The sequence below is a fragment of the Xiphias gladius genome, chromosome 17 (assembly GCF_016859285.1).
Source record: "Xiphias gladius isolate SHS-SW01 ecotype Sanya breed wild chromosome 17, ASM1685928v1, whole genome shotgun sequence".
NCBI lineage: Eukaryota > Metazoa > Chordata > Actinopteri > Istiophoriformes > Xiphiidae > Xiphias > Xiphias gladius.
The window spans coordinates 19,070,221-19,089,248 of record NC_053416.1 but is presented as its reverse complement, the minus strand read 5'-3'; the positions used below and the strand labels follow the sequence as shown (position 1 = coordinate 19,089,248).

Below are 19,028 nucleotides of genomic sequence, written 5' to 3'. Positions count from 1 at the left end.
TTGCTCAATTGTCAAGATAAAACAGTGATAAAGCATTGATCAGTGATGAAACACTGAATTGAGTACAAAAACTTAATAAGACATACACAGAAAAAGAAAAAACCAAAGCTGACATCTGTGTAGCTGAAACAGAGTTCAAGTGTAGAAAACAGAATCTAAAAGAGTTGTGAAATATACAGAACCTGAGTTGGGTAAAAAAAAAGCTGTCAGTGCAGCCAGTTACACTCAAAGCCGACACCTGCTCAAAAGCTGTTAAACACAATCTGACAACTTAGCACTCTGGTCCTTGTGGCACTCCCAATAAATTTCCACATTGATCACAAAGTGCGTTTGATACCAATCACATGCAGTATTTTTCTATGTGTTGATATTTGTATGCCACGAGTTGCTTACAGAATTATTGCAGCATGGGCATCATTACTATTTAATGCACTTAGAGACCTTCATATAATACTGATGTAAATCAGATCCTCTATTTGTCAAAAACATGTCCATCTAAGTGAGCATATATCGGAGCGAAGCCCCAAAGAGAAAAATTTATTAAGTAGTATCTATTTGTGTTGAAACTAGTATTTGCTATAAAATCATTGTGAAAGTTAGGAGAACAACTATTTCATAGAAATTGTTGAGTCAGGTAAAACTACACTGTCACCATACTGTATGTGTCTCTGGCACAGATAGGTTTAGTTACTTATATCTACATACATATATCAGGTCTGTCCGTTGTATTGTTTGTGTCTAGGGTTAGGGCTAACCCATGATAGCTATATGAGACATTTGTGGACCGCAGAGAGCAGTAACGCAGTTGCTGTCCTCTTAATGTGACAATAAAGACACCAAAGAGGACTGCAGGCATAAACAGAACAGACTGTGCAACATCAAATATGTAAAAAAAATTTTTTAAAAATTAAAAAAAAAAAATCAGTTTTTCAAAAGTGCATATAATTCATCTTTGCACATATTTTAAATAGCCATTTCAGTTTAATTTTATGTTTGTCCCTTGTTTAGCCAAACAGATAGAGGTGTGTGAGAAGTGAGAAGTGTTTTTAAATTCCAAGCTGTGTTTAATATGCTGTAATCATACGCTGTTTACCTCACTATAGCATCATTTCAGCATTATGCTTAAACTAAAGTTGGAATTGAATTTCAAAGATGATGCTGCATACTGTATGCGTCGTGACAATCAAGAAAACAGTAGACTTTACCATTACCATTCCATTTACCAGTACTATTGATCATAAAGGACTTTGGCGTGATGGCAAGCAGTGGTATATTCAGTGTCAAATAAAAGCTGAGGGGACTGTATTGTATGCATGCATTTGTGGCGTGATGTGTGAATGTTGTGACGTTGCCATTTTCTGTGTGGGTGTACTGTAAACATCTTCACTGTTTAAGATGAAGAGCCATGGACATGCGCTGAGGTTGTTACTGCTTTACCTTCAAATAACACCAGCCCCTCAGAGTCATGTTATTGTACTGCTGCATGTTATTTCAAAAGAAAATAATGCTAATCATTCTGACACTTTCAAACTTGAGGTGTAGCTGAATCTCCATATTCATTCTGAGCAACAGCTTTGCTCTTACCTGAAATGCTCTGCACACACCCAGGACGTGCTTCCAGGAAAATGACCAAAAAAAGTGATGCCTGGGGTTTTGATAAACACCCGTTTCTGAAAGCAGCATTAATCGATCTGATTGAAATATTTGAATAACTGAGGTTAACTTACTGAAAAAGGGACACAGTAGTTTATAACACATTACACACGTCCTACACTAGCTTGTTACTAAAAGGGTCAGTTTACCCAAATTGCAATTATAAAAGCATTGGTTGTACTGGTAAAATCATTTGTTGTTAGGTCTTTACCGGCTAACAGGCCATCACATATGCTAAATGCCTTGGTTGTCAACACAAGCAAGGATGCAGGCCTTACCTGAAACCCAGGTGAGCTCAGGCTAGCGTCCCACCATCACGCTACTCATTCCTGGCAATGTACTCAACTGCGTGGTAGGACCAGCCCATACTGGTCCGCTCCAGTCCTCTTTTTGCGCTGACAACCGTGCACTGAGCCCAGTTGGTTTCAGTTCCTCAGGTTAACAAAGAGAACCAGAGAGAAAATAAAACCCAAATACTGTTGGCATGAGGGTTTTCATATATTCTCCATCATGGTCTCAACAAAAGACTCTCCGCAGCAAGCCGCTCTCCCCTCTTCTTCCTCTACTCTCACATGGCGTTTGACCTCATACTGGCTCATTTTAGGTAACACCTGCACTCTTGAGAATGACAGCCAATCAAAATGATGACCTTGTGACCGTGACACAATCAAAACCATTTTCTAAATTCGGTTGGGGATGGAAGAATGTCCGAGACTAGTTACCACTAGAGTAAAGTGAGAAAATACTGTTGTTTATTTGCACTTTGTTTGAGGTTTTGCATATTAACCTTTAACAGCTTTTGCACTGTTACTGTCATCAACTGGATGCAATAATAAATGAGCTGTTATAGTGAGAAGACAACATTGGCAGGTATCATGTATAACACTGTCAGATAGCTTCAGAGTGATGTCAGGGTGGTACATATCTTTGAATATAGGTATCAGTATTACTTAGGCTGAGCTAAGTTAGCTAATTGACATGTCAGTCATGTAACTTCAGTTTATTTTCAGGTATTGAATCCACAGACAACTGTCTATGAACATACTGTAGAATCAGTGTATAGTACACCATAATAAGGACTTGTTGTTTTTATGACATTAAATTGATTTAAACCGACAAAGTTATAATACTGCATTCCTACTGTCTCACTCAGTCCATGAAAGAAATAACTAATAATGTTCTTTATATGGCATATGCGGCAGGAATCAAAGTATGAAAATGCAGCACACATCAGCATTACAGAACCTGTCTTAAATTATCTGACTTCAGAGCTAAAATTTATCAGGCTACAAAGAGAAAACTAAAATTGAAATGATTGTTGAATTAAAACGAGGTACAAAAGGACCTAACATTGAGTCTATCAGACATTAAAGAGCACATCATTCCCTAGGTACTGCAGTTAAAAACGGTTGGACAGCAAAGATTTTCAGATAGCTTCAAAATTTGCTTTACTGCATCTGGTAAATCTCTTTAATTAGTCCCAATTTCTGCCACCTAGAGAAAAGCTACATTCATTTCACTCTTCCGTGCATCTGTACCATGTCTATTTTTATTATTTACTATTTTTCATTCCATCTGAGTAGAAAAAAAAATACATCATTACACAACGAGATCAAACCCACAGGATAATGACATTTTTTCTTCACATTTTTATATGTAGATACCTAATGGATTCGCTAGGCTGCTGTTTTTTTTTCTTACTTAAAGCCAAAATGCAGCCACGAGTATGGCGAGAAACTCTGAAAGCCGGAGCTGACAAGGCATAAGGAACATTACTGTACATTATTCTCTTTTTTATGCAGCAGTATAATTAGCATTAGCTAGCTGATAAATGTGCTATTGTATTATTCAACTTGTAGAGCCCAGGGGAACATCCCAAGATGTTCCACATTCAGGGTATGAGGTGTCTAGTCTGGAGGACCTACCGTGATTAAGGCACTGAAAGCCAAATTCAAAGGAAGTACCTATTTGATCACAGCTTTACAGTACATTGAACTGTTGTCTTTCCTGTCTTAGATTACCTTAGGCTAAGACTCTATACCGTGAAAAATTATTTTGTTTACTGTGCATTTTAAAATGCAAATGGCTAGGAAGAAAAGTGCAAGTTTATGCACTGTAGTTTATGTACAGTGTGGTTTCTGCTAATGGTGGCAGCAAATATAGAAGAAGAAATACATAAGGTGTAAGAATGGTAGTATGGTCTATTGTTTGTATGATGTATGCATGAATAGGAAACATGTCCGTATGAGGAAAATGTAATTAAAAAAAGAAAATGGTGTATGCATGTGTGCATAATGCATGTGAATAGGCTGGAGAAGTGAACATCAAAAGCACGGAAACACCCCGCATACATTCATATTGTACTTTCTGTTGTTAACTAGTCTTGTATCAGTTCCTTTCATTACGCACGCACACAACACACACAGAAAACGCTGTATTCATACAAAGACTGAGATTCAAGAGCTGTGTATGAAGGGACTTTAGGGAGCTTCTCTCCACTCTCCCATGTTCTTGTGCGACTTGCTGCCTCCACAGCCGTGCCCTCAGAGCCTCCCCTGGCATAAATGACCATTATGGCTCCATTAGGGCTGCTAGTAGGAGGTCATTATGCTACACTGAAAAACCAGGGATGAAGATGTTAGTGGGGTCCCATCAGAGAAGAGACACAGACTGAGTGGAGAGAGACATAATACTCAGTCATCCAGCTACTCCAGATGTCATGACAGACAAACAGCAATTCAGGTCTGGTGATTCAGCCTCTTAAGTAGTAAAAGAAAAGGATGAAAAAGGAGGGAATAGGGAAGCGGTAAGTGCAGCAAGGATGCAATGAGGACAGAGGGGTGGGTAATTTTAGGTTTCCAGTTATCGAAACACTACAGAGATAACCTGTACATGCTGTTTCTAAGAAAATACTGCATCTTGTCTCTTTCTCACAACACGTTATAATAACTCATGTTTGTGTATGTGTGTAGTGTTTTGATTGGTTTTTTGTAGTTAGTGGATTTTTTTTTTCCATCTGTTTTTCCTGTCTTGTTGCCATAGCCTTTCCTTGTCACATGCTTCATCTGTGTCAGATCTGTTTCCCCGGCAGATATGACATGTCGGATAGCACTGTGGTAGCCTCCGTCCCTCCGTATCTCCAAATCCACCAACCAACCATGCCTGAGACACAACAGCACACTCCATCATACCTGTGACAGAAAATGAGATTTCAAATCCCTAAATCAGCATGACTAGATTTCTCTTTCTTGCTATTAAATATGAGAATCTGCAGGGTGGCCTGGTTGGCTACAAGACTAACCCATACACAGTAGATGAGGAGTTTGGCTGCCATACCCGCCCACATGTCTGTCCTTGTTAAGTTGTCCTGATTCAAGTTACTTGTTATCACAAGAAAGAATGAGGAAGACTATTTTAACATGGTCTTAATGCAACTCGTCGCTTCCAGTAGCTCCTTTTCATAGTAAAAGCCCTCAGGCATAGAAGTTTTTTCTGTAACCGTTCATCACAATGTTGGAGTCAAAGACAAACTAAAAACGTATTTACATCCAGCTAGAGTCAAACTTTTAAAAACTCTGCTCCATTCATTTCAACATAGTTGACTGCAAATGTAGACTGTAGCCTCATTTAGATCCAGAGAAGACATCATTGTATCAATGTTGACTCCAGTACTAATTAAAAGTGTGGACGATGCCTTTCCAAACTTTCTATCCAACGAAACTCTCCTCTTGCTGGCTATAGTTCATTACCTCCTGTGTGGATGATGATGTACTTTGGGACACCATGCACAGTCATTATAAGCAGAGCTGAGGCTCTCTTAATTATTCAGATACTTTATATTTCCCATGTCAGTACATTTCTTGGGTACAGTACTGGAGCAGGTGGAAAAAACCACTGGCCTGAGGCTGATGAGGAGCTTACCTGTGTCATGGGTGCATGCAATGTTGTCCTCCATGAGACAGATCCCACTATTTGTGTTTTTACTGCACTCATGAGATGTGGCAGTGGCACACACATCAATGCTATTGGTAGAACAGGTTTCTATTGAACTAGAGTTACACAGCAGATTGTTCCTTAGATCCTGTGACCATCTCTCTATAAGCTGGGAGAGCTGTGACCCCAGCAAGTGGTCCCACAGGCCAGAGTGAGTGCTACAGGGGTGGAAGCAGATGGCCCTCCTGATGCCACACTGACTCACAGATTGGCTTTAATTGCTAAGGCTGATCATTTGCCCAATGAGTCTGCGGAGGCCGGGGCACTCTATGAGTCGCAGGCCTTAAAATAGGGCCTGACGTGGAGCCTTGTGATCTCATACGCTTGAACGACCATGCACAGTGCATCTTTCTCTCACACACTTGGACACTCACATGCACACAGGCATAAAACTGACAAAATCAAAGACTCTTCAAGGCTGCCTATGAAGGAAAAAGAGGTGGAGGGACTTTACCAGGGGCCTCTCTCTGCCCTCCTGTCTGCCTCCCTGACTCACTGTCTCCACAGCAAACACACACACACACACACACACACACACACACACACACACACACACACACACACACACACACACAGTATCACACATGTAGACTCTCTGCCCTCCCCAGGCCATGACTCCGTTCCCAGTGTCAGCAGTGAGTGTGCTGTTCTGACGTCAGTGGACAGCATTGAATGTCGCGCCCTGTCTACTTCTCTCTGTGCAGTCATAGAGCTAGACTATTCCTTGATAAGCTTTGTTCTCCATTAAGCCCCCTCAAATCTGTTTTATGTATATGTATTTTGCTGTCAATGGTATACAGTATAAGCAACCCCTGTACTGTATGTGTTTTTCGGAAATGGAATAGAATCACCAGGTGGATTCAACAGGTGTAGCAGCACTTTACTCCATGGTCCTCATCACATCAGAGAACCAGTGGTTTTCTTTCTTACTGCTTTGTGTTATAGTTTTACTTTTCTGTGTAGATGCAGTGTCTACTGGTCTGTTTGCATGCTCACAAGCACACAAGTCAGGTCACGTGCCCATGCCCGTGTGCTTCCTGAGATGTGTGAGCACCTGTCTGCAAAACCAGCTACTGCACTCTGACACAGGCAACACTGAAAGGCCTCTCTTTCTTGAGAGTGGAAGAGAAGGCTCACCTCATTTGCCCAGGTTTTAACTCACCCTCGGACAGTAGAACCCCCCTCACACTGAAGCGGGCAAACAGTCGGCCATGGAGTGCCACAGTCTAGGTTCCCGTCTTAGGGAAGATGAGCTACTGAGGAAAGAGCACAGACATGGAAGAAGGCAGAGGAGTTCAATATGTGTGTCTGCGAGACCATGCTCTGTGTCTACTGCATGTTGTTTTGATGCCACCCATTGTTCGAGAGCTTCAGGCTCAGAGAGACAGGTACTTGCTACGTCTCTACCCAGCTGCCCCCTCATTTCCCTTTATCCCTTGATCTAGCCCTCCTGCTGACTGTGCTAATAGCTCTCAAGTTGCTCTCATCCCCTTATTCCCTTGTGCATGGACACATGCAAACATATATAAACATGTATGCATATATTCATAATCATAGCACACAGCCCTCTGCATGCCTCCAGTCTTTGTGGAAACATTGTTTACAGCTCCAGTAATCAAGTGGAAGCCAATGTTGCAGTGCTATTTTTGGGTCATGCCACATTTTACCCTACTTGCCCCTGGTATCTAGTGCAGTGCTAGATTGTGTAACTGGAGTGCATGGAGCTGGCTGTAATTGCTTGGCTTTAAAATCATGTAGTGTCTACAAAGCTGCTTCTTCTTATAATTATTATGATTATTACTAACATTAATAGAGCTTTTTATTTTCACCGTAAATTAATCATGTGCAAAAGCAAGTTTGACTCAGTGCTGGAAGCACAATGATCAGTGCAAATATACAAACACATTTAACTTGAATGGTGAAATAACACTCAATGCTCTCCCTTTCATTTGAGAAAACCTGAAATTACCCCCCTTCATCATACATCTGTCCCCTCCACTACCACCCTCAGAAGTGGGAGATGGGCATTAAAATGCATAAAAAATTAAGGCTGTTTACTTGGACACTAATGAGAGCAGGCTTAAGAAGTCTACTTTAATTAGTATGATTGGCTCCATGGGGACCACACAGGCGGGGTCATAACAACTGATTCACTCGGAGCTAACAGGTACTTTTCATACTCTCTGAGTGTCAGTACTGATAACTGGACTGCAGAGACATGTTGCCTTTACTGCTCCCAGGTTGGAAAGAAGCACTGCAGTTAAATGCACTGAAGCAGACCATTACATAAGCACCACTGCAAGGTCAGACATCTGTGTCCTCCCTGTCTGTGTCTCTATTTAACTCACCATCATAAACTGCCTTGGTATTAAGGTGGTGAACCAAGACCCTGTCCCATTCACAAACCAGTGTCACTGTTTCCACAGCCAAAATTGATTTGAATGCATTTCCTTATCTACTCTGCCAGATTTTCCTTCTCTTTTTGAATTGCAGTTTTTTCCGCACTTTGTTTCGCTTTCCATTCTTCTTCTTTAAATACTGTATCTGTGTGAGTGACTGAGAGTTTTAGTGAGGCATGTGTGGAAGCAGAATGTGTGTAGATCAGTTCTGTTGTATAGGAGCAGTTTCCTTTTTACTGAAGTGCATGGGAAGAAGTACAAAGACAAGGTCAAAAGTGTGGCTACACTTCAATAAAGAGTCTAGTGTGTCCTCTTTGATGCTGTGCTGCCATGCACTTCAGCTACAATGAAATGGCGCTCTTGTCACTGAGAACTGAAATAAAAGACGCAGAGCTTTTCCTGAGCTCAATACACCACATCACAACATCACAGTCACTCACACCAGGGGCGTGGCTCTGGGTGGGTCTCGCTATCATTAAAATGACTTAATATGTGGTTGTGGTTGCTCTTCTCTTTATCGCTGTCTATTTATGTGATGATCACACTGACTTTATACCGACTTTCATTCCATACTGTTGTAAAACGTACCAGAGGGTAGGGGGTATGATTTTGGTACTGATTGGAGTCAACGATCTATCATTTGATTACCAATGAAAATTCTTTGTACTCTTAATCATGTATGATGCGTGCTGCCACTGGCTGAACTGAGTAGCGTTGCCAGCTGAAATCTACCACAGTGCGGCGAGAGTGGTGAGCACTGGTCGTTTTTCATAAAGGACAGCAGCAAGTTCGTGCTAGCTAATGTTGTTGGCTTAAAAAGGAGTAGCCTGGGGAGTTAACCTAGCAATGGCAAAACAAATGTCCATTGCAAGGTTTTTCAAAAAATCAAGATTGGAGGAGCAGGTACAGTAAATGGATGTGCGGTAGGAAGGGATTTAATAGCTAGGCCTCAAAGTTAAAACCAGTTAGACTTTAATTTGAAACATTGAGAAAACAGAACGAAAACCGATGTTGCAGCCAAAACAGCTGATCAGTCATGTGAGTTAAATGTTCGCTAACTATGTTCATAGAAACACGGCTACTGGCTCATTGATATACCCATATGGTATTCTGACATGAGTACTAGGCATACTAAGAATTCACTCCCATCCGCCAGTTTTTTCATCCCATGTCATTTTTATACATAGCTAAGCTTAAAAAAAAACATGACCATCCAGATTTTTCCAGGCCCAGTCATTAGCCACGTCCTGGACCCACCACTGACTCACACACAGCGTACATCTCTGTGATGTTTGTTCAGGGTTTGCAGTTTTGGATGCTGGAGTTATTTCAGAGTTGGGAGTATTGTGAGTTACCATTGTGAGTATGAAGTATTTTTATTAACTCTAAATTATGATTGATTCATTCTGGGCTAAACTTGTCTAGTATAAAGCATGTACTATAGAAACTGGTTTGACGGATTATGTAGTGAGTATGGAGACTGCTCTCCAGCTGAAGGGCTCTGGGTCGAGCCCCCTCGCCAGCAAAAACCCACGCTGCTGAAGTATCCTTGAGCAAGTCACTCAGTCCTACCAGCTCGAGCGAGGCTGCTGTGTAGCTCAGCCTTACTCCACCTCTGACCTCTGACATATAATGTGATTCTTGTGGATTTCTCCACAAGAATCACATGGCTTTACAAGTCATTGCTCTCCTCAGCAGGCAGATGGAAGTGTATGCACTTTAATTCATACATTTCTATCCAGCCTCTTCCAGGTGTAATGGTTACAGTGGATAAGATGATGTGACTTGATGTGTCAAGCTAATTTTAGTATATGATTATGTCTTGTAAAGGGACAGAGGATTTTTGCTCTCTGTGCTTCTGAAAGGTTGAAATTTTACCAAATATATCTCCTTCTCCATCCTCATCATTTTGTTCAAAGGTGTAAGAGAGAGGTGCAATTACCACCATAAATCCAGGCTTTTCTGAGCTCTGGGCTCACTCCACCTCTGTAACTGGCTTTTTCTCTCCCCAGTCAGAAGCCACAAAGTCTTAATGGCAAAGGAAGAGTGTACCAAATGGTTTCATTATATACAGAAACCTTTGGCAGAAAAGAGCCACGGCTTAAGTAAAGGAAGACATACAGAAACAAACACACACACACTAGACCCACACATATACAGTATACATACTGAAGATGTGTATGATCATATCAGTGAACAGAAAATTGACCATTTTTATCATACTGAATAGAGGTCAGGGGTCTTGGTGTTGAAGAGCCAATATGCTGGCCCTATACTGTATTTAGAGCACTACTAATAGTATTACCACACATACACCTATCGTGAGGTTATCAGAAGATAAAATGTCTATTTATTTAAGGCTATAGAACCCAAGTTTTAGTCTTATTTATTACCGGCTCAGTGGAATGAAGTAATGCAATACGGTGATGTGGTCAGCTGTTGTGGAAAAATGCTAAATGTAATTAACTATGTGACATCAGCAGCTGTTATGCTAAATGTCAATCCATTTTTCAGAAACGGTTGGTTATGATAATGCGATATCATGTTTAAGAGTATCTGTATCTGTGGTGGCCTAAATAATTTACAGCAGTTGTTTGCATTTGATGGCATGGAAGTTTTGATATTTTCAGTGGGAAAGTGTTATTTTATTATTTTTATTGTGATAGTAGAAATAATTATTTAAGTTTGTGTCACAAAGTCAGTGGCAGTATAGATCAAAAGACAGCTTAGATGATGTTTTTCTTACCGCTCAACATCTACAGCCATGTCAGTGGACCTGTGTATTTAATTGTAACATTTTGTATTGTAAGGGGGTTACTGCGTTTTTTCTTTGCATTCCATTATTTTATTGGTGTTAACTGCAACACTTCTATGGTCGGTTTTTACTTCAGTTTTACCACGATCTCTACTGTCACCATAGATTCAAACATACCGTTTAGCATCCTGTTCTCTGTGTGACCTTTGTAATGCGTTCACAGAATCCAAACACTGAAAGAGACCAGACATACACATGGCAAGATTAATTTGAATGATTGACAAGCAACCTGGCTCTGTTAATCAAGTTATGCTTACTCTGATTAGGACCTTAATGTGAGTAAGATAACCTAGTTAAGGTGTTTATATGAGAGTTGCAATAATATGCGTATTGCATTAGTCTGGTTGTAATTGAATTATTGGTGTGCATGCAAATGCTCTTTCTCTCTCTCTCTGGCTCATTCCCAGACACCAGTCTCTGTGTTTTATGTGAGGAGAAATCTCTGTGTGTGCTGTAGGTCTCCACTGATCAGAGGAGAGGTGAGACATGAGCATGTGTGCAGCAGTTCATATGAAAGCCACCTGGCTCTCTCCAGCTCTGTGATTTATGCCTTTGATAACAACAACCCAGAGATGCTTTCAACAACAACAAAGTAGTGCTGAAGGATGACAACAATGGGACACTTGTCAGTCTGGAGATGAAAAGATATCTTGCTATGTGGCTGTCTCTTTTGTAACTTTGATATATATTTTTTTCCTTTGCTTTGTTTATTTGTCTCCATATGTTTCTCTGTATCTTATGAAATGTTATTGATGAAGCAAAAGTGTGAGGTGGAGTCAGTTTTCCATCTCTCACAGCCTCCCTCCTCCTGTGAGAAGGTGGCAGTGTGCTTCATTGACTCTGCTATGACTTATCAACAGACTTATTTCCGCTAGCTTGTCCTTCTCACTGTGATACAGTTACAGGAAAAAATATACACCTCTTGTATGATTTGTTATGTTTTATGCACATTTACTCTGGTCTTTTTGATGGTTCATCCTTTATTTTTTTTATGTTATATGAACCGCTCAGTTAAATAAATAGAAGGAGTGTGGACAGTAAACTACAACATGTCATAAATGGGGCCATCTGGTTCGACACTTTGGTCAACACACAGCCACTGTGGATATAGAGCAGCTCTAAGGTGTTGAGCTTCAGTGCTTTGATATCTTTGCAATTCTAGTTCACAAAACTGTTAGGTAGTGAAACCAACAGGGTATGAATAATTCATCAGCATTCTTAGATGAGTTTTTTTTCCATTTGTCTGTTTACACTGACATTAGCTCGGTTTTAATCGGAAACAAGTTAAAAAAAATTGAACTCTAACATTACGTTATAGTGACACAACAATAGTCCATCAAATTAAATGCATTTATGGTTTTAATGGCACTTTAATTTAAAATATATACATTTTAGCCACAAAGTTAGCAAGTAACAACATTCACCTGCCCAGCTACTGCAGTTACTGTAAGTTTGAAGTATGAGCATTTTTACATATTTTCACTGTGACAACTGTATTAGATACTTTGCAAATTACATGTAAGATCCTACATGCATAAAATTTATCAGTCTCCTAAAATATGATGCATCACTGCAAGTTAAACTACTACAATTCCTCCAGGCCTGCTACTGTACAAAATTAAAATAGAACTTATCAATAATTCAACACTCTGAGAGGGACCATTTTTCAAATAAATACTTGTACTTGTTTTTTATAACCCTTTATTCTGTTACTTCTTCACTTATGCATACACAAAAAATATTTTCCTTTGTAATAGTACCTCATGACACTTCCATTTGATTTAGCAATGTAGAAGGATAGCACTTAATTGTAGGTGTGGGTATAATGTTTTACCTGAGTATAATATAGTGTCGTTTCTTGACATATTTTTCTTGTCCAAAACACCTTACAGAATTCCATGAGAATTAATTGGACACCTGTGTCCTGGCCTTTTTTCTCCCTCAATTTCTCATTCGCTTTGTCCTTTCCTCTCTTTGTCTTACTCTGCTACTGATGTGGCTAATGTCATTTTCTGTTCATCTGTCTCACTCATCTCTGCTCTTTACTGCTCATCCATCTTACTCCTTCTGTCTGCCCCCAAAATCTACTGTAGCTGCAGGATGAAAGGCTTGTTTCATTGTTCACTGTAAGTCAGAAAGCTAACCCTGGTTAACTATACTCCAAAGACAATACTTAATGTAATAACCATGTTTGAGAATGTTATTGGTTATCAATGTTTTTCCTAGATTGATACAATGTTAAGCTAAAATCTTGGGTACCAAAAACTTGGCTGGTACACGTTATTTACATTATCTACACTATCTAAACATTGTATGTGTACAAAACCATTGCTTACTTTACACCAATTGACTACAGAAATGGAAGTCTTAATATAGGTCTAGGCCCTATTAGTTTAAAATTACACAGTGATATTAAAATGTAGGCATATTTGAACCATATAGCCTCCATAGAGGTATCAGCTGTCCCCAGGCTCCTCCTGTGCATTAGATAGTTGACAGTCTTCTTATAGCAGAAATAAGTGGAGTGCTCTGTGACTGATGGAGCTCCTTTGTCAGTGACAGGGGAGCTGCTGCTGGCAGTTTTGGGCCAAAGAACAGTACAGATTACATTAACATCAGTCAAGCTGTTGTCAGACTGGCAGGACATAAATAGGACCTTATTGATGCATAATGCAACAACTTTTCATTGTGAGGTTTTATGAGTAATAGGATCAGAAAGTGAGTCTGTGGCGTAGAAAGGCGACATGCCAAAAAAGATCTGCGGAAATGTATCAGAAACAGTTCATCGGGAGAAAAATTAGACATAGTGTGTAGAGTTTTAAAGGTCTCTTTGCACTAGTTAAGATCATGATATAGTACAAATATGGTAGTTCTTAACCAGTTAGTCACCTTCTTCCTGTCCAGGTTTGAATGCAGGTCTATAGTAGATACAGAAGTACACACACTCAGATGAGTGACATTAGGAGGACTACATGATCAATGGTCATGAGTGGGGCTAGAGCTAATTTTACCAGTCACATCATCTTCTTTTTGCTACTTTAAAAGCAGTATGATATTCAGAAACGTGCTTTGACAATTTTGTAATGGAGAAAACAAAGCTTTAGGCCTAGGTCTTGGCACGCACAAATCCCAGGAAACATTGACACAAAAATGGCACTTTGCTGTTTGATCACACTGCCCCTACTGCCTACTTCAGTGCAATCAAGTTCACAGAGACTCACAAAATACAGGTCTAGGTGAGAAAAGAACTGGTGTGCACCCAAGAAAAATGCCACTTTACCCTGATAAATCGGCTGTATGCGCTATGCACTGTCATCAAAATAGAGCCTTATGTGCTTTGGATGCACATTGTGCTCATTCAGCACACAACTGACAACACCATGAATTGGACATGTCATTCTGTTTGGCAAGTTACTTCAGCTGATAGTTTATTGTAGGAAGGAAAGGATATGGATATGTACAGTATATAGGGTAACAGTTGCATCAATTTCTGAATGGTGGTCAGTATTTGTAAACAGTGGTGTTTGATATAGAGGAAAAGTACTAGTTAATGTCAAAGCTGCAAGGACACAGAATATAAATCAGCATAAGCTTTTTGTAGGGAGTGTAGAGAGTTACTACATAGAATGACCTCAGACTGGAAAATGTATGTAGAAATTTGCAACTGTTCTCGTTTTGATTCTAAATATTTTTTATGAAATCTGAATGTTTGCGTGAAGAAAATGTCGTTCTTTTGGTTTGAGAGAAGGTGAAATGACTGTAAAATCTGTGACTGGCCACATCATTCTTTAGGTTCAATCATTCTTCCTTTCTGTGTGCACTCCTAAAGAAGGCAGGATTTTTTGTGCTGTGGGCTTGAGGAGAGAAAGCTGAGGACAGTTCCCCGGAGTCCGGACACCAAGGCCCCCAGGCCTCCACAGCTCATAAACAGATGTGTCCTTGTCCCCTGCCAAGCGCAGCCACTCAAGTGGCAAAGCAGGGGCCCAATAATTGTGAAGAATTGAAAGCTAAATATTGGCTTTATCTCCTCAGTAATAAAAGGGCCATGAAATTGATTTAATGCTGCAGCGCTTCTCTTGGGTGGCTTCTTACAGAGTGAGCACAAAACAATGAGCAGCAGCCATCTATTAATTAACCCACCTAATCCTGCAAAGTTAATCTCTCACCACAACTTTGCCCGCAACTAACTTCCAAGCCAGTGGGTCTGTTGGGGGTGTCATGACAATGGCAGCAAAGGGAAGATAGATTTAGCACTTTAGGAAAGGAGAGAGAGAGAGGGAAAAAGAGGTGGAGAGTGCTGCCTGAAACATTGTTCCACACAGCAGCCATGGGGACACTCTAAGTGGAAATGCAGGGGTGCATGGCCATCATTAGCATAGCATCAGAGTTGATTTGTGTTTTTGTGAAAAGAGGCGGAGAGTATCATTTGAGCTGCTGGAATCAGTTCCTGGTCTGATGCAGCTGCAGCAGGATAAATGCGGCTGATTTTAGTTTCCTTTTTGTTGTCATTTTTGCATCCTTTTCCGCCTGTCACCATGCCGCCTTAGTCCCGTATTCTCTCCTGAGCTGTTAGATAGTTGGGGTAAAAGTGGTATGTCTTTCTCTTCTTCACCTGCCTGCCCGTCACAGCATGATGGCACCTCACACCCAACACGCACATTCATGGTCATATTGTGTCGACAGAGTTGTGAATTACCTCCTTCTCAGCCGGCTGATGAAAAGCTATGTGTTTTTCTCTTTGGCTGCAGCTCATCTGACCCTGCCCCCCCCCCCCCCCCAGTCAGTCTTTTGTGTGAACCCCCCTTCGTGGAATAGCAGTACAAGGCTGGCTCGGAAAATAGGTCACCCGCTGGTGCTCCTCTCACCTCCACAGCATTCAAAAAATAATCCTCTAAGGTGTGCTGTGCCATTTTGTAATGTCTAAAACACAGTCTCCAGAATATGGTGAAAACATAGAAGAAACACACACATTCAACTAAAAAAAAAATCAAGGAAAACTCCAATTTAGGGCATTTTGAGATCATTTTTTGCTAGTGAGGAAAGCATTTCCTGTGGAGATAATTTTAGGAGCCTGATTAGGCAGAGACGGTGTTGAGCCCAGAGTGAGGAATCTCATCACCACCACTAATGACATGCCATTCCTGTACTGAGAGAAGAGCCCAGGCCCTGGGCATGGACTAGCCTCTGTCAGCCACCTCTAACTACTGTGTTCATTAAGGCCAACAATATAATTACAATTCACAGATACTGCATTGGCTTATTTGCAGACTGATTATTAGGCTGATATTTGTTGAAATAATCAGATTTGGAGAGATTTATGAATGTGTACATAGCAATACTTCTACGGCTTGAAGCTTAAAAAATCTCAGTGTTGGAGGACTGTAAATGTTTACATAAGAAAAAACGGACACAGCGAAGACTTGTTAGTCTTCATATAAACTAACAGATTGAAATCTCCTCTGAGTGACAGATCATCCAACAGATGTCTCCATCTGATTGTGGAAGATGTTTTTTTTTTTTTCTACTGTACATCTTCCGGCTGAATAGCCAAACAAAAAAAAAAACAACGTGAAATACTTTGCCTCTTGCATTACAGTGGATGATTCTGATTCCATAGAAACTCACAGTAATTGGGAGCACTCCTGAACAAAATGCAGGGATAGTCCCCAGAGGCAGGGCTATTATGCCCATGTCTATGCTGCTCCGAAGTGGCTATAATCTTTCATCCAAAGCATGTGACATAAACACCCCCCAGAGCCAAATTCTTTCACTAATATAATCAGAGACTTGGTGAATTGCAAACACACCCAAAGTCAGTTTACAAATGCAAATCTGTCTCAATGCGACAGAAAACTATAATGAAAAAAAAAAAATAGAGGATCTTAATTTGTAGTACATACTGTATTGCACTAAATATTATCACATTTAAGTCCCTTTTTTAAATTTTAAAATCATAGATTTATGTTCTTTTTTGTATGTTTTTTACATCATTTAATATTTGTCTCATGATGATCACTGAAGTCTAATACAAGACATACTGTACGTATCTTTGCAAACTATGTTATGGATCGTATGGATTGTTTGAAAACAATAGTAATCAATAAAAAGGAAAATGGATAATTATTAAGGGGTTTCAGTAGTGTGTAAACCACATGAAAAGGAGCATTTTACGTGAATTTTGGCATCATGCATATATTTTTCTGCATGATTCATCAGTCGTAGGGTGAAGGACCACAACCCTCTGTATGTTTGCTGAGTTAACCAGTGACTCAAATCGTGATCATGACAAGTAATGTTTTTTTATTTTATTTTTTTATTTTATTTTTTTTAGTTATTTAGCCAGGATGTCGCTAGAGATAGATTACTGAAGCTGTACTTTAGTCATTAGTTGTTTTAAATATCTGTACTTTTTCCTCCCAATATTCAGTGAGTTGCTCATGGCTCGCTTCCTGTTTCTGTGTGGATCAGTGGGTCTGCAGGGCTTTGATTATCACAGTGGGTTCTGTAAGAGTCTGCTGATAGATGTTGCCCTGACATGAGCCCCCGTCTCTGACAGCTATAGTTTTATCCCGTAGCTCAGTGGAGGTATCAACATTCTCCTGTAGCTCTGGGACGTACTCATCAATGTGCAGGAAGTGATGTATGTGTGTGTATGTGTGTGTGTATGTGCCTGCAGGCTTCCCAGCGACAGCATACGGACCGGTGGCGGCGGCGGCAGTAGCAGCAGCACGTGGCTCAGGTAGGGGGGCCCGTGGAAGAGGCGGCTACTTGGCGTACCCACAGAGCACAGGGCCAGGTAAACGCTCTGTCCATGTTCTGTGTGGCTGCTGCTCTCTCCAACTTCTCCTGCTCTGCTTCCCCCCAATAGACATAGTCCCCTGAGCCCCCATGCACACAGTCGGCAACATTTTTAGTTTAGACTGACAGCATCGTACACACATGCAGTAGAGATTTTATTCAGGATCTTTAAATATATATATACATGGTTTTCATCCAATTTTAAGTTAAGTTGCTAAAAGGTATAATCTGGACTTTGGGCTCCAACCGTATGGCCCATTTATCAAGCCATCACAGCCTGTCTGGATCCAAAGAACATAATGCTTCTCAGCCACAACAGGACCGACTCTTACGCTAAAGGTTCTCAAACAATGGCCTCTGGTCTTTAGAAAGGGTACTTAAAAGGGGCTCATGGGATCAAGGCAAAATAAGATGAATTATAATTTGAATTTACCATTAATTGTAATGTATCCCAATTTATTCTATAGACAGAAAAACCTTTTTTCACATGGACGTCCCTGGAACAAAACTATATTCAAATGAGAATCTGTGGTCGGAAACATCTGTACTTGAAGCTTTTGAGGGTTCTTGACATCAAAAAAATATGTCTACACCTACAGTAATATGCCTTAGAGATCACAAAGAAGCTGCAAGAATCTAAAAGTACATCACAGCAATTCAAGGAGTTTTTCCTTGAAATCTCCTTGCATCAAACATTTTGAGTTTAAAAAATGTGGGTTGATAATCATTGGAAGCCAAGCAGTACTTTCCCACTTTGTGGAAATATTCAACTGCCAGATTGAATATTTTCTTTGCTAGATAAGAAATTATTTTTCTCTGTCATTTGATACGTTATGTTATGATCTCCATCTATGGTAAACTAACCAAGCTGCTGTAATATATCAAGTTGCACAGTGTTTTAGCACAAAGGTGGACTGTCCCTCACAATAGTATTGAGTAGAAACATATAAGTAGTAAGTAGCAGCAGTAGTCAAGCAATTTACAGTAAAGTCAGTCATGTTTTCTTCTTTTCTACCATTCTTTCCATACTACTCTCTAGCTATATAGTGTGATAGGATCATTTTGGAGTCAAAGCATCCTGAACCTTGGATGTTTTTCCAATGCTTGTTTGTCATGTCATTGCTACAAAGATTTAAGGTTGTTCTGTTAAGTATATGAGTAAATACAAATGTTTAAAGATTCAAATAGAAAGTGCCTCTGTGTTAGTAGGAAGGATGTCTGTAGACTTAAAATACACACGCTCCAATAAAGCATAATTACTGTATACTACACACTTTATTCACATATAGGAAAATATATGTCAGGAGATTTGTACCGAAAACACAATCCAAGTTTCTGTCTGTCTTAAACGCAACATTGATTTATTGTGA

The 19,028-nt window shown here is 40.1% G+C and overlaps 1 protein-coding gene across 7 annotated transcripts in view; it reads left to right on the top strand.

Annotated features, from left to right (window-relative positions):
• msi2b (musashi RNA-binding protein 2b) overlaps positions 1-19,028 on the top strand; it is a 229,802-nt gene that overhangs the window by 184,655 nt on the left and 26,119 nt on the right. For 3 of the 7 annotated variants that reach the window (XM_040150016.1, XM_040150015.1, XM_040150020.1), the window contains exon 11: positions 17,537-17,656. The exons of 2 other annotated variants lie outside the window; for them this stretch is intronic. In XM_040150016.1, the coding sequence (XP_040005950.1) occupies positions 17,537-17,656 (120 nt within the window). The remainder of the gene's footprint in view (positions 1-17,536; positions 17,657-19,028) is intronic. 2 more of the 7 variants (XM_040150018.1, XM_040150021.1) reach the window with 1 other exon arrangement.